The sequence below is a fragment of the Lutra lutra genome, chromosome 1 (genome assembly GCF_902655055.1).
Source record: "Lutra lutra chromosome 1, mLutLut1.2, whole genome shotgun sequence".
Lineage (NCBI taxonomy): Eukaryota > Metazoa > Chordata > Mammalia > Carnivora > Mustelidae > Lutra > Lutra lutra.
In genome coordinates, this window is record NC_062278.1 from 197441572 (window position 1) to 197453873 (window position 12302).

The 12302-nt window shown below is 36.3% G+C and overlaps 1 protein-coding gene across 3 annotated transcripts in view; it reads left to right on the forward strand.

The window, feature by feature from the left end:
* Window positions 1-12302, forward strand: part of DENND6A (DENN domain containing 6A) — a 61534-nt gene that overhangs the window by 18127 nt on the left and 31105 nt on the right. For 2 of the 3 annotated variants that reach the window (XM_047691381.1, XM_047691399.1), the window contains 6 exons: window positions 2246-2358; window positions 4406-4486; window positions 5923-6028; window positions 6643-6722; window positions 7824-7886; window positions 8590-8645. In XM_047691381.1, coding sequence (XP_047547337.1) covers window positions 2246-2358; window positions 4406-4486; window positions 5923-6028; window positions 6643-6722; window positions 7824-7886; window positions 8590-8645 — 499 coding nt within the window. The remainder of the gene's footprint in view (window positions 1-2245; window positions 2359-4405; window positions 4487-5922; window positions 6029-6642; window positions 6723-7823; window positions 7887-8589; window positions 8646-12302) is intronic. The other variant, XM_047691390.1, reaches the window with a different exon arrangement.

A 12302-nucleotide genomic window follows, 5' to 3' on the forward strand; every position in this document is an offset into this window, starting at 1 on the left:
GCACATCCTCTTTATTCATTCATCTATTGATGGGCACTTGGGCTGCTTCCATATTTGGCTATTATAAATAATGCTGCAGTAAACATAGAGATGCATATATCCTTTTGAATTTGTGTTCTTGTATTCTTTGGGTAAATACCCAGTAGTGTGATTACTAGATTGTAGGGTAGTTCTATGTTTAATTTTTTGAGGAACCTCCACACTGTTTACCACAGTGGTTACACCAATTTTCATTCCCACCAACAGCGTACAAGGGTTCCTTTTTCTCCACATCCTCACCAGTACTTGTTGTTTCTTCTGTTTTGATTTTAGCCATTCTAACAGGTGTGAGTTGATAACTCATTGTGGTTTTGATTTGCATTTCCCTGTTGATGAATGCTATTGAGTGTTTGTTCATTTTAAAAATAAAGAAAAAATTTCTTTTCTTTCTTTCAAAAACAAAGACAAAAATACTTAAATGTCTCCTAAAGGGAAAAATTGAACAATCAACATATAAATCTCTTGAACTAAAACAATGCTAAAAGTATTTTCCATTATCTCAGGTCTCATGTATTCTCTTTATTTTTAAACTATCAAGAGACTGATTTCACCTATCCTCCAGTCCCCTGTGTTTCTTTCCTCTACCACCAAAGGAATATTAATTTCTATGATTGCATTTAGGTTTATATACTGAGTTGCTTTTTAAAAACTTAAACGTGTTATCAAGTTTCTGCTTCCTTTGTTAAGAACTTCATGTGCTAAAGAAATATAAGTACTTCTTTGTATTCTTAGTCCTGGGATCAAGCCCCATGTTGGACTCCTCGCTCAGCGGGAAGCCTGCTTCTCCAGCTCCCACTCCACCTGCTTGTGTTCCCTCTCTCGCTGTGTCTCTCTCTGTCAACTAAATAAATAAAATCTTCAAAAATAAATTTCAGGGAGGATATAGTAAAATAGGTAGAGATGCATGCCAGACAGCATGGGTCTTAGTGTGCTAGTCACATATTATAGCTTACAGAGGTAACTAGGATTCTTAATTGAGAGACTTTTAAATATTTTTATAATTTCTACAGTAATAAATATTGATGAATGATTAACCATGCATTAAGGTAGCTGTAATGTGTTTGGAGATATTGGCAGCTGAGGACCACTTATTAGATATTATAGCATCATTAACAAAGAATACAAAACATATGACAAAGATATCTGTATTATGTTTTTAAAGGCTTGAAATGATTATCTTAAATCTGGTACAGAAATCTAAGTAATTTACAGAGTGACTAATGAAATTAAAGACATTCTATGCAGACAGATATGAATATAGGTATCATTTTCCTGTAGAAACACTTCACAGAATTATATCACTGATAATGTTAAATTTAGATAATTGTTGTCACGTACTTGCCAGTTCTAAATTGGCATTTCAAGACTGTTCTTATAACTAGTATTTCCCTATATTACAATGAGGCAGTGTCATGTGAGAATTGCAAAAAAAAAAAAAAAAATTGTAGCATGTTTAAAAATTGCCATTATTCTGATTCTAAAAAAAGCAAAAATAGTGTGAAAAAAAATAAAAAAAACTTTTTAAATTAAAATGATGAAAATAGTGAATCTATTACATGGGCACTTCCTGAGTCTGCTGTATTATGTTTTTTAAAAAAACTTTCCCACTGTGAAATGTAAAACACATACAAGGTCTAGAAATAGAACATCGCCAGTGCCTTAGAAGCCCCCTCATGTCCCCTCCTGAGCACTGTTTCCCATCCCCATCCAAATGCAACCACAGTCCTGATTCTTATAGTGATAAGTGTCTTGTTTTTCTTTATACTTTTATCACCCAACCATGCATCCCTAAACTCTATAGTTTGCCTGCTTTAAAAAAAGAAAAGCAAGTATATAAATGGATTTGAACAGTATATGTTCTTTTGTATTTGGCTTCTTTTTCTCATTATTATGTTTGTGAGTCAACATTAAATGCAAACAGTTTAAAGATTTTTTTTAATTAAATGGGGAAAATAGGAATAGGAAAAATAGTAAAGAGACCTAGGAGTTTAGATGTATGTTTTGCTAATGGCTGTGCCTCTAACCAACAAAGATGGCTTTGGACAAGTCACTTGAACAATCAGAATCTCTGGTTTTTTTCTCTAAAACATAATAAAATGGGTTTAAACAATTCATAGGACCTTTTTAGTGATAACATATGGTGAATCTGGATAAAGAAATGTTATACTATGCTGTTCTTAATTACTTTTATTTTTGTTTTCATTAGGTTGTCTTGGAGATACCCAGTTTTGTTTTAGATTTCGACAATCTTCTGGAAGGAGGGTGTCACTGCATTGTCTCCTGGATCATTATGACAAAGATTTACCAGTTTACTTAAAGGTTGGAAAAGTAGTAATAGAAAAATGTCCTCATGAGAGGAAACTTTAGAACTCAGCTACCTCTTAATAGCATTCAGAAATATTTTGCTTTTGTCTTATTACTATATTATAGTGCTAGATTTCCTAAGTGAGTCTATTATACATAAGGATTCAACTCACGAAAGAAAGGAACTCTATAAAGTTACTATTCTTGAAACACATAATGCCGTTGTGAAGTATAGAAATTGATCAGAATGTTGAGGTAGTTTTCCTTCAATTTTTAATAACTCTTTGTTTAGATGTGGAGTTGAGGTGGTACTATACCAGTAAATATCACTCAGAGTTGAAGATTCCCTACTTCATGATAGAATTATAGTTGTCTCATTTTGATTTTTTAATGAGGTTTGTTTTACACTATTTATTAAAGGCAATTTTAATAATTCAGATGATTTCAGAGTGTTGTCTCTGTTTGGTATTCCACATTTCTGTCTCTAACTGCATGAGGAACATTTCCATCCGCATGTCCTATCAGCACATCCAGTATGACATCATTTGCCTAAAATCAGCATTTGCAGTTTACCTCCCTGGTTCCTCTAATGACAGGAACCCTCTCCCAGTTAGCAAAAATATTACTGTCAAAATGTCTTATAACCATCTACTTCTTTCCATGACCTTTTGATATTGCTATTAACATATTCTTTCAACTGTTAATGATAGCTACTATTTATGTTATGTTCTAGGCACTGTATTAATAAGCATGTGTTATCTCATTAATCCTCCTTACAGTGTTCTGAGAGAGTTCCTTGTGCAAATGAGGGAATTGAGGGCTGTTGAGGAGAAGAAACTTGCCCAAAGATAACCCATCTTTTGTGGGTTTTTTCCAATGTCATGTATTTTACACAGTGTTGCTAGCTAAAGTATATATATATATATTATATAAAAATAAATATAAAATGACTGTCTGTTGCTTAATGAATAAAGAGCTAATGATAGTACTGTTTCCTCATCCTCACTTTTTGGGCCTTACAAATTAAGCACTTTACCTTTCCAATTTCCAACTTTATCTCCTTTCTATACAGGTACCATATTTAAGCCAAACTGAATTATGTGCTTTTTCCTGAGGTAGCTTGTATTTTTCTGTCTGTCCTTGTTTTTGCTCAGACTCCTGGCTCTATAAACCTGGAATGTCTTTGCCTTTGTTTAAATCATATCCATCCTGTGCCCACTTTAAAAACAGTTGCCTCCATGAAATCTTTACTGATCTGCATAGGCAGCGGTAATTTCTTCCCTCTTGGCCTCCTTGTAACACTGTGTTCTTTCCTATATACCCGCCTTGAGCTTTGTTTTCATCCCTCCTTAGATTAAGAGCTCCTTCAGGAATTGTATTTGAAGCATCTTTTAATTTCTCTAATATGTAATACAATACCTTGTTCTAAGCAGGTGGTTAATAAAATTTGAGCAAAGAGTAACAATCCAATTAGAAACTGGGTCAAAGTTTATTTCATGAGGATACAAAAACTTCTTATGTTTTTTTGGAATGTAGTTACTTTCAAATTGTATTTTGATAAACATTTCAGTGTTTCATTTCTATTAGGTAAAAATAGAACTGGCTTTGTAAGATTCACATTGGCATTTAACTCCTTTTTTCTCTCTCTTGAAATTTTACAATAGGATACCTCATTTTACTAAGACTATCCCTAACTCATACTTGTAGGCACAATTAAAAAATATATAAGTAGCACTGGGGGAAAACAGAATTTTTTTTTTTTAAACAGAATTTGATTATTTTCTGACTTCCATTAACTAGTACAAATATGAACAAAGAACGTAAGCTAAGTAAACTATAGTGGGAAAAATCTGACTTCAGTACTTTAGTTATAATTATTTCCCCTTTGGGCAAGCTAGCAGGTTTGCATCTGCCAGTTACTGTCATAATTATTTGTGTTGGTGGAAAAGCATAACTAGCTCTTTGTGTATACCTTATATTTCAGTTCAGGTTTATAAAGCAGCATGATGTTAATAATAAAGGATGGCAATATGTATTTTTTTATTTGTCACTTCTTTCATAGAAGGATCCTGCTTATTTTTATGGATATGTATATTTCCGACAAGTTCGAGATAAAAGTCTAAAAAGAGGCTACTTCCAGAAGGTAAATTTATATACGCTAAGGAAAAATACTTTTATATTGTGGCTAGAAAAATAGAAATTGTAAGGATGAATAGTCTTTAAGTGATATTTAATCTTTAAACATACTACAACTTACGTTTTATTTTTGTTTTTTTAGATTGTAGACACTTGTCCCTAGATTTTTAACTAGTAGTGAATTTTGCCATTCTGCTATCTCTGTGCTAGTTTCCTGGTGGTAAATTATAGATATTGTATGAAACTCTCAAAAGCCAGAAGAATCTGCTTAATTTTCACATTTTGTAATGAGGGAAAGGACAAACAGTTGATTATAATATTATTACAACTAATAAAAGCCCGCAGTATCTTTTTGAAACCCCTAAGAGTCAGTAAATACACTGTAGCAACATCTTAATCATTACTCTTTCCACTCTAAATGTACAGTCATTTTATTTCCTTAAAAAAAATTAGGGGCACCTGACTGGCTTAGTCAGAAGAGCATGTGACTCCTGATCTTGGGGTTGTTAGTTCAAGCCCCATGTTGGGCGTAGAGATTACTTAAATAAATAAACTTTAAAAAGATTTCTTAACCACCATTTAAAAAAAAATTGGTTCTGATTTAATCCCTACTAACAGGGACACACCTTTACTTTTTGTAACTAGAATGTACCTTGACTACTACTTGATATTGGATGGAAAAATAAAAAGTAGTTTTCAAAAAAAATAGATGAAAAAGATGGGCATAATCCATATTTGAAGTGACCCAACTGTAAAGTTGCAATTTATTTTTTTAAAGATTTTATTTATTTATTCATTTATTTACTTGAGGGGTGGGGCAGAGAGAGAGAGAGCGAGCATGTGTTCAGGGAGAAAGACAAGCAAACTCCATGCTGAGCGCAGAGCTTGATGTGGAGCTCCATCCCAGGACCCTGAGATCAGGACCTGAGCTGAAATCAAGAGTTTGGTGCTTGACTGACAGAACCACCCAGGCACCCCAAGTCACAATTTCTAAGTGTATGGCTATGACTTTTGAAAACTAAAATATAACAGTCATAGGTCTTAGTTTGAAAAAGCATCACAGTTTGCTCCTTCTGTATTAGGAAAAGTTCATCTGGCTAATTCTGGTACCGTTTTGCTAATGTAAGTAGTAATGAGGCCTTAGAAATTATCCATGACATTTGTCTGTTAATAGGAAATTATTTTTCCTGGAGAGCAGGAGAATCTGTGAATATGCCTTTATGCTTGGGAGGTGTAGTAGTAAGGTGAAACGTTTTTCATTCTGCAACTGTAGTTTTTTGTAGTCTTTCTTTTAACCATCCAGTGCAAAAGCTTTATTTCAGAATCCACACTTTTGCTGAATTTAGCTCATTAGTAATTGATTATGTAAGAAATGACAAGTTTAAGTTATAATCATTAAGAAAATTTAAAAAACAAACAAACATGTTTCTTTTTTCTCTCCAGTCCTTGGTTTTGATCAGCAAACTTCCTTATATTCATTTTTTTCACACTGTGCTCAAACAGATAGCACCAGAGTATTTTGAAAAGAGTGAACCTTATTTGGAAGCAGGTAAGTTAAACACTGTGTGAGTTAGATACCTTTATGCAAGAGTTTTAAAAATTTTACTGGAAATGGCTGATAAATATAAAGTTGACTTTCTAAAAAAATTAGTTAAGAATTTTAAGGGCTATATGATAGGAGAGAGGTATAAAACTATTCTGCACCTCTTCCTACAAACACCAAAGACCGTATCTTTTCTTACCTCCTTTTGCAACATAGATGATGCCTATTTATTAGGGTAATAATAAACAAATACGGAGTTGATAGCTCTGCTTTTTGGAGTACTATTTAAACAGAAATCTTTGTCATGCTATACAGAGGCCTCTATCAGGTGGTAGGTATGCTTTTGGTAGCTAATTTTAGTAGCAATAAATAAATAGGAAAATTCCCTTTAAGCCTATTATTTTGTTGCTTTCAAAAATTGATGAACCAATTTATATGCTAGACCACAGGTATATTTCTGGTGAAATATATTTTCACTACTTTTACTTTTCTTTTACCTTTTATCTTCCACCTTCCCAGTATATTTTTCCTGCTCTATAGAAAGGAGTTCTAATTTCTGATGTTTCATTTTTCATATTTTAATATTGGAACTTATAATAAGGAAATATTTTATTTTTCAGCTTGTAATGATGTTGACCGATGGCCTGCCCCAGTGCCAGGGAAGACATTACACCTGCCTATTATGGGGGTTGTAATGAAGGTAATATCTTTTATTTCATTTGTTTCATTTTCTGAGGAACTCTAGGAAGTTCATAGATGAGTTTTGCTTTTTAACTTTCTAGTGATGTCCAGTCCTGTTACTGCTTTCACTTGTATGTGAGGAGTTACAGAAGTATCACAGTTCCTCCTGCTGTACAGAGCCATTAGTCACACAACTCCAGGGGCCACCTATTTCGTTTCATCCTGCAGAGTTTGCACAAAGGTGTCATTCTTACATAATACATGTGAATGTAAATCCCACCTTCTAGACTTCTGCAACTCTGTGGCCCTCCAGAGACGGTGGCATTGCAGAATGCTTTGTAGAATTGACTATGAATTAGTAAAAATTAAGAGAAATGAGGAAAGCCATTGGTTCTTAGGTTTGAATGATCTTAATGTGTAATGCCAGACCAAACATGTCCATCCCAGGGTATTGTGCTCTATTCACTTCTCCTTTCTTTTCCATTCCTTTTCTCTTTTCTTTTCCTTTTCCTTCCTTTCCTTTCTTAGAGTAGTAACATTTTGCTCAAAGGATTTGTATGAATGTTCTCTAAGTGCTTTTGCAATTCATTTTCAAGTTGGACTTATTTTTGGCAATGCTCTGTTTTTAGATATACTCATTTCTGTAGGATGTGTTCTGTTTTTTTTCCCTGGGAGATCATCAAAAGTAGTACTTGTAACTGTGGGTTGAAAGTTCTCATGGTTTCCTGTTAGATTTATCCCATAGTTTGGCAAGCTTGAGAGGTGTGCTCGGGTGTGTATGTATTAATGAAGCAAAGACTGGAACAATAAGCGGGAAGCGGTATGAAGCAGATCCCCTTTTTCTGTTTTCCAGCACATTTGCTTCTCAGCGGCTTAGTGATTTCCATGTGTATGGGAATATGGAGACTTTGGTTCACTTACCTTCTGCTGTGACTAAAGATAAATAAGACTGTGGTTGTAAAGTCTGATACAGATACTTTGTTTTTATGGCTTTTTAGGCATTGCTGAGTGTACTTTTTTAGTGTAAGAGTGTTTCTAATCCCTCGTTGTAATGGGACTCACAATTATATAAAGGACGTTCTTTTGTAGCCAAAGTTAATTTCTTCTCATTCTCTTTAAGGTACGGATTCCCACATGTCATGACAAGCCTGGGACAACTCAAATAGCACAGTTAACTCAGCAGGTAGTGTGGCACTGTGGTAGAAAAATCTGCCATATATAGTTTCTTTAACTGAATTCTTAAAACTAGCAGATGCAGAGTTTCTTGGGTTTATGGTATATGTCTGAATATTACTGAAATACGCATTAAATAATTTCGTAATAAGAACTCAGAGGACTCAGAATTTATATTGTAACTGTGAGGACTACGGGAAAATACGTAAATCCTCTCATCTTCTTAGAAGAGAGGTCAACACACTTTTGTTTGTAGGAAACTCAGTCAAAAGGATTCTGTAGTTATGATTATCTTTCATTTCTCCTAAAGCTACATCTGTTCATGGGTGGGGTTGAAGTTTTTATTTGAAATGTGTAACTGGTGTATTAGCACTCCCATTGTTTGAATTGAATTAAAATGGAAAGCAGTAGGAAAACTAATTTTGCCTGTTGTATTATGGTAATATTTCAGGCAGTTGTGAATTAATCTACTTTCTGACTTTTGGGTTAATGCTTTATCCAAGGAATCTGTCATCCTTGACCTTGTACTGTGTTAGGGGACATTGGTAAGACCTGTTCTCTTTGCGGATGCTTCTGGAGGAAGAGAATCTTAAAAGATAGGGCAACATAGCTTATTGATTACAAGGTAGATATTTTATATGATAGATAAATGATAGAAATCAATTTCTATAAATTTTAGTGACGTTTTCTCTATTTTTTCTTTTTTATCTCAGGCAGACACACATATATCTGTTATTTTACCTACTGTTCATGAGGTGGATCTTTTCAGGTAAATTTTATTAACTGCCTTTTCTCTTTTACTTTGTGATATTGTTTTAAATTTCTTTAGGAAATGAATGTTCTTAATTGTGGAAAAAATGGGAAGAAAAAGGGGAAAAGAACTGGAAGAAAGTAGTCATTATGTTTCATATATTGTAAATCGGTAGTTTGTCCCTTACTGTATATTATGAGCTTTGACAGGGAGATTTGGATATGGATTGGGTATTACATGGTAGAAACAAATTATTTTTTGTTTGGTTTGGTGTGAGAATGGCATTGTAATCATGTAAGAAAACGGACTTACTTTTAGAGATGCATTTTTAAGTACTTTGAGATGAAATGTCATGAGGTTTCTATTTTATTTTAAAATACTTCGGTAGGGCACCTGGGTGGCTCAGTTGGTTAACTGCCTTCAGCTCAGGTCATGATCCTGGAGTCCCAGGATCGAGTCCCACATCGGGTGTTCTGCTTGGCAGGGAGTCTGCTTCTCCCTCTCACCCTCCCTCTTCTCATGCTCTCTCTCTCATTCTCTCTGTCAAATAAATAAATAAATAAATAAATAAATAATAAATTAAAAAAAAAAAAAACTTCAGTAATGGGCACCTGGGTGGCTCAGTCAGTGAAGCGTCTGCCTTTTGCTCAGGTAGTGCTCCTGAAGTCCTAGGATCGAGTCCTGCATCAGGCTCCCTGCTCAGTCAGGAGTCTCCTTCCACCTTTCCTCCCCTCCTCTGCTCCTGCTCTCTCCTTCACTCTCTCTGTCTCTCAAATAAAAAAAAAATCTTTAAAAAATAATAAAATAAAATTAAATACTTCGGTAAGAAGTGCCCAATTAACTCAGTTGGTAGAAACTAAGACTCTTAAAATACTTCAGTAAAAAAAAAAATTAATGAGGGACACCTGGGTGGCTCAGTTGGTTGAGCAGCTGCCTTCGGCTCGGGTCATGATCCCGGCGTCCTGGGATCGAGTCCCACGTCGGGCTCCTTGCTCATCGGGGAGCCTGCTTCTCCCTCTGCCTCTGCCTGCCATTCTGTCTGCCTGTTCTTGCTCTCTCTCCCTCTCTCTCTCTGACAAATAAATAAAATCTTAAAAAAAAAATTAATGAAGTAAAAATGATAAAACATGGTTAACTCTAGATGATATATAAATGGTGGTTCTTACATAATTGTCTTTATTTTTCTGTATGTTTGAAACTTTTCAAAATGCAAAATTAAAAAAGGGAGAGTGAATCTAGCACTGAAAAAAGAAAAGGAAAACGTACCAGTGCCTGTGCCTTAACCAGAACAGCTGAATAGAAATCTTAGGACTGGTATGCAAGTCCCGGCTCCTAGGTGGTTCTGACGTGCATCCCAGGCTGAGAAACCACTGCTCTTTCCGAGCAGTTATTAAGTAGTAATTCAAGCAATCAGGAGTCATGCAAAAGACTTAGAATGGGATTTTTGGTTTGATTTTTGTGTGTATAGAACTTTGTGTATGTGACCTTTAAACTGCATGGAATATTGCTTCAAAGAGTGATTCATTGGGGCACCTGGGTGGCTCAGTGGGTTGAAGCCTCTGCCTTTGGCTCAGGTCATGATCCCAGGGTCCTGGGATCGAGCCCCGCATCGGGCTCTCTGCTCTTCGGGGAGCCTGCTTCCTCCTCTATCTCTGCCTGCCTCTCTGCCTACTTGTGATCTCTGTCTGTCAAAGTAAAAAAAAAAAAGGGGGGCGCCTGGGTGGCTCAGTGGATTAAGCCTCTGCCTTCGGCTCAGGTCATGATCCCAGGGTCCTGGGACCGAGCCCCACATTGGGCTCTCTGCTCAGCAGGGAGCCTGCTTCCTCCTCTCTCTCTGCTTGCCTCTCTGTCTGCTTGTGATCTCTATCTGTCAAATAAATAAATAAAATCTTATAAAAATTTTTTAAAAAATTAAAAAAAAAAAAAGAGTGATTCATTTTGTATGCTTGATTTGTTTTATATACTTGGCTTTAGGGCAACCCAGTAATCCCACTTTTAGGAATTTACCCCAATAAATATGAAAGCACATATCCACACAAAGACCTGTATGCAAATGCTTATAGCAGCTCTATTCATACCAGCCTAAAACTGGAAACATAGCAAATGTCCATAAACTGGTAACTGGATAAACAAATTGTGATTCATGCATGTGCATGGAACACTACTTAGCAACTAAAAAAAAAGTGCACTGTTGATACAATCTGCAACATAGATGACTCAGAAGCATTATGCTTAGTGAAAGGAGCCAGATCTTAAAGAGCTGCTTACTGAATGATTGCATTTATATGATATTCTGGAAAAGGGGCAGACATCAGACCAGTGGTTGGCTGGGCCTGGGGTGGGGAATCAACTACAGGAAGGATGACGGAGATTTTGGAGTGATGGACGTGTTCTAAATCTTTGTTAAGTGTGAATTTTACTGTATGAACGTTATAAATCTTACTTAAAAACAAATTGACATCCTTTTAAAATTAGATGTTGTAGCATTCTTAGAATGAAAAGTAAATTAATAGTTATCACAGGAAAAATACACTAAGAAGGATGCATACTATTTATACTTTTTTTTTTTTTTTTGGACAGAGAGAGAGACCGCCTGCATGCAAGTGGGTGGGAGAGGGCAGAGGGAAAGGGAATCTTTTTTTTTTTTTTTTTAAAGATTTTATTTATTTATTTGACAGAGAGATCACAAGCAGGCAGAGAGGCAGGCAGAGAGAGAGGAGGAAGCAGGCTCCCTGCTGAGCAGAGAGCCCGATGCGGGGCTCGATCCCAGGACCCTGAGATCATGACCTGAGCCGAAGGCAGCGGCTTAACCCACTGAGCCACCCAGGCGCCCCGTTGGGTGCAAATCTTAATGCTTTTCAGTTTATTATCAGTTATCTTTGCTTTTGTGGCAATTAATTATTCCTACCACTAACACTTTTTATTAGCATGTGTCTTTTCTCCTGATTATGAATGACATGTTCTTTTTTGTTGTTGTTAAGATTTTATTTGTTTATTTTTATTTTTTTAAAGATTTTTATTTATTTTTTATTTGACAGACAGAGATCACAAGTAGGCAGAGAGTGAGGGGGACCAGGCTCCCTGCTGAGCAGAAAGCCTGATGCGGGGCTCGATCCCAGGATCCTGGGATCATGACCTCAGCTGAAGGCAGAGGCTTTAACCCACTGAGCTACCCAGGCGCCCCTATTTGTTTATTTGATAGAGAAAGAGACAGCGAGAAAGGGAACACAAACAGGGAGAGTGAGAGAGAAAAGCAGGCCTCCTGCTGAGCAGGGACCCTCCCCCCCACCTCTCGCCCTGCCCAGGTGCAGGGCTTGATTCCAGAATCTGGGATCATGACTTGAGCTGAAGGCAGACGCTGAACAACTGAGTTAGCCAGGCGCCCCTAAATGACATGTTCTTGTTTTTAAAGTAGGACAAGTTGGGGGCACCTGGATGGCTCCCACTTAGATCATGCTCTCAGTCAGGGTCGTGTGATTCAGCCCAGTGTCCAGCTCCAAGCTCAGCAGGGAGTCTGCCTGAGAGTCTCTCTCTCCTTCTCCCTCTGCCCCTCCCCGTCCCTCTCACATGCACTCTCTCTGTCAAATAAATAAATAAGTAAAATCTTTAAAAAAGTAGAAGAAGTGAGTTTGTTGGGTTTTTTTATTCTTATTGCTCAGGAGGTGAGAAAACTGA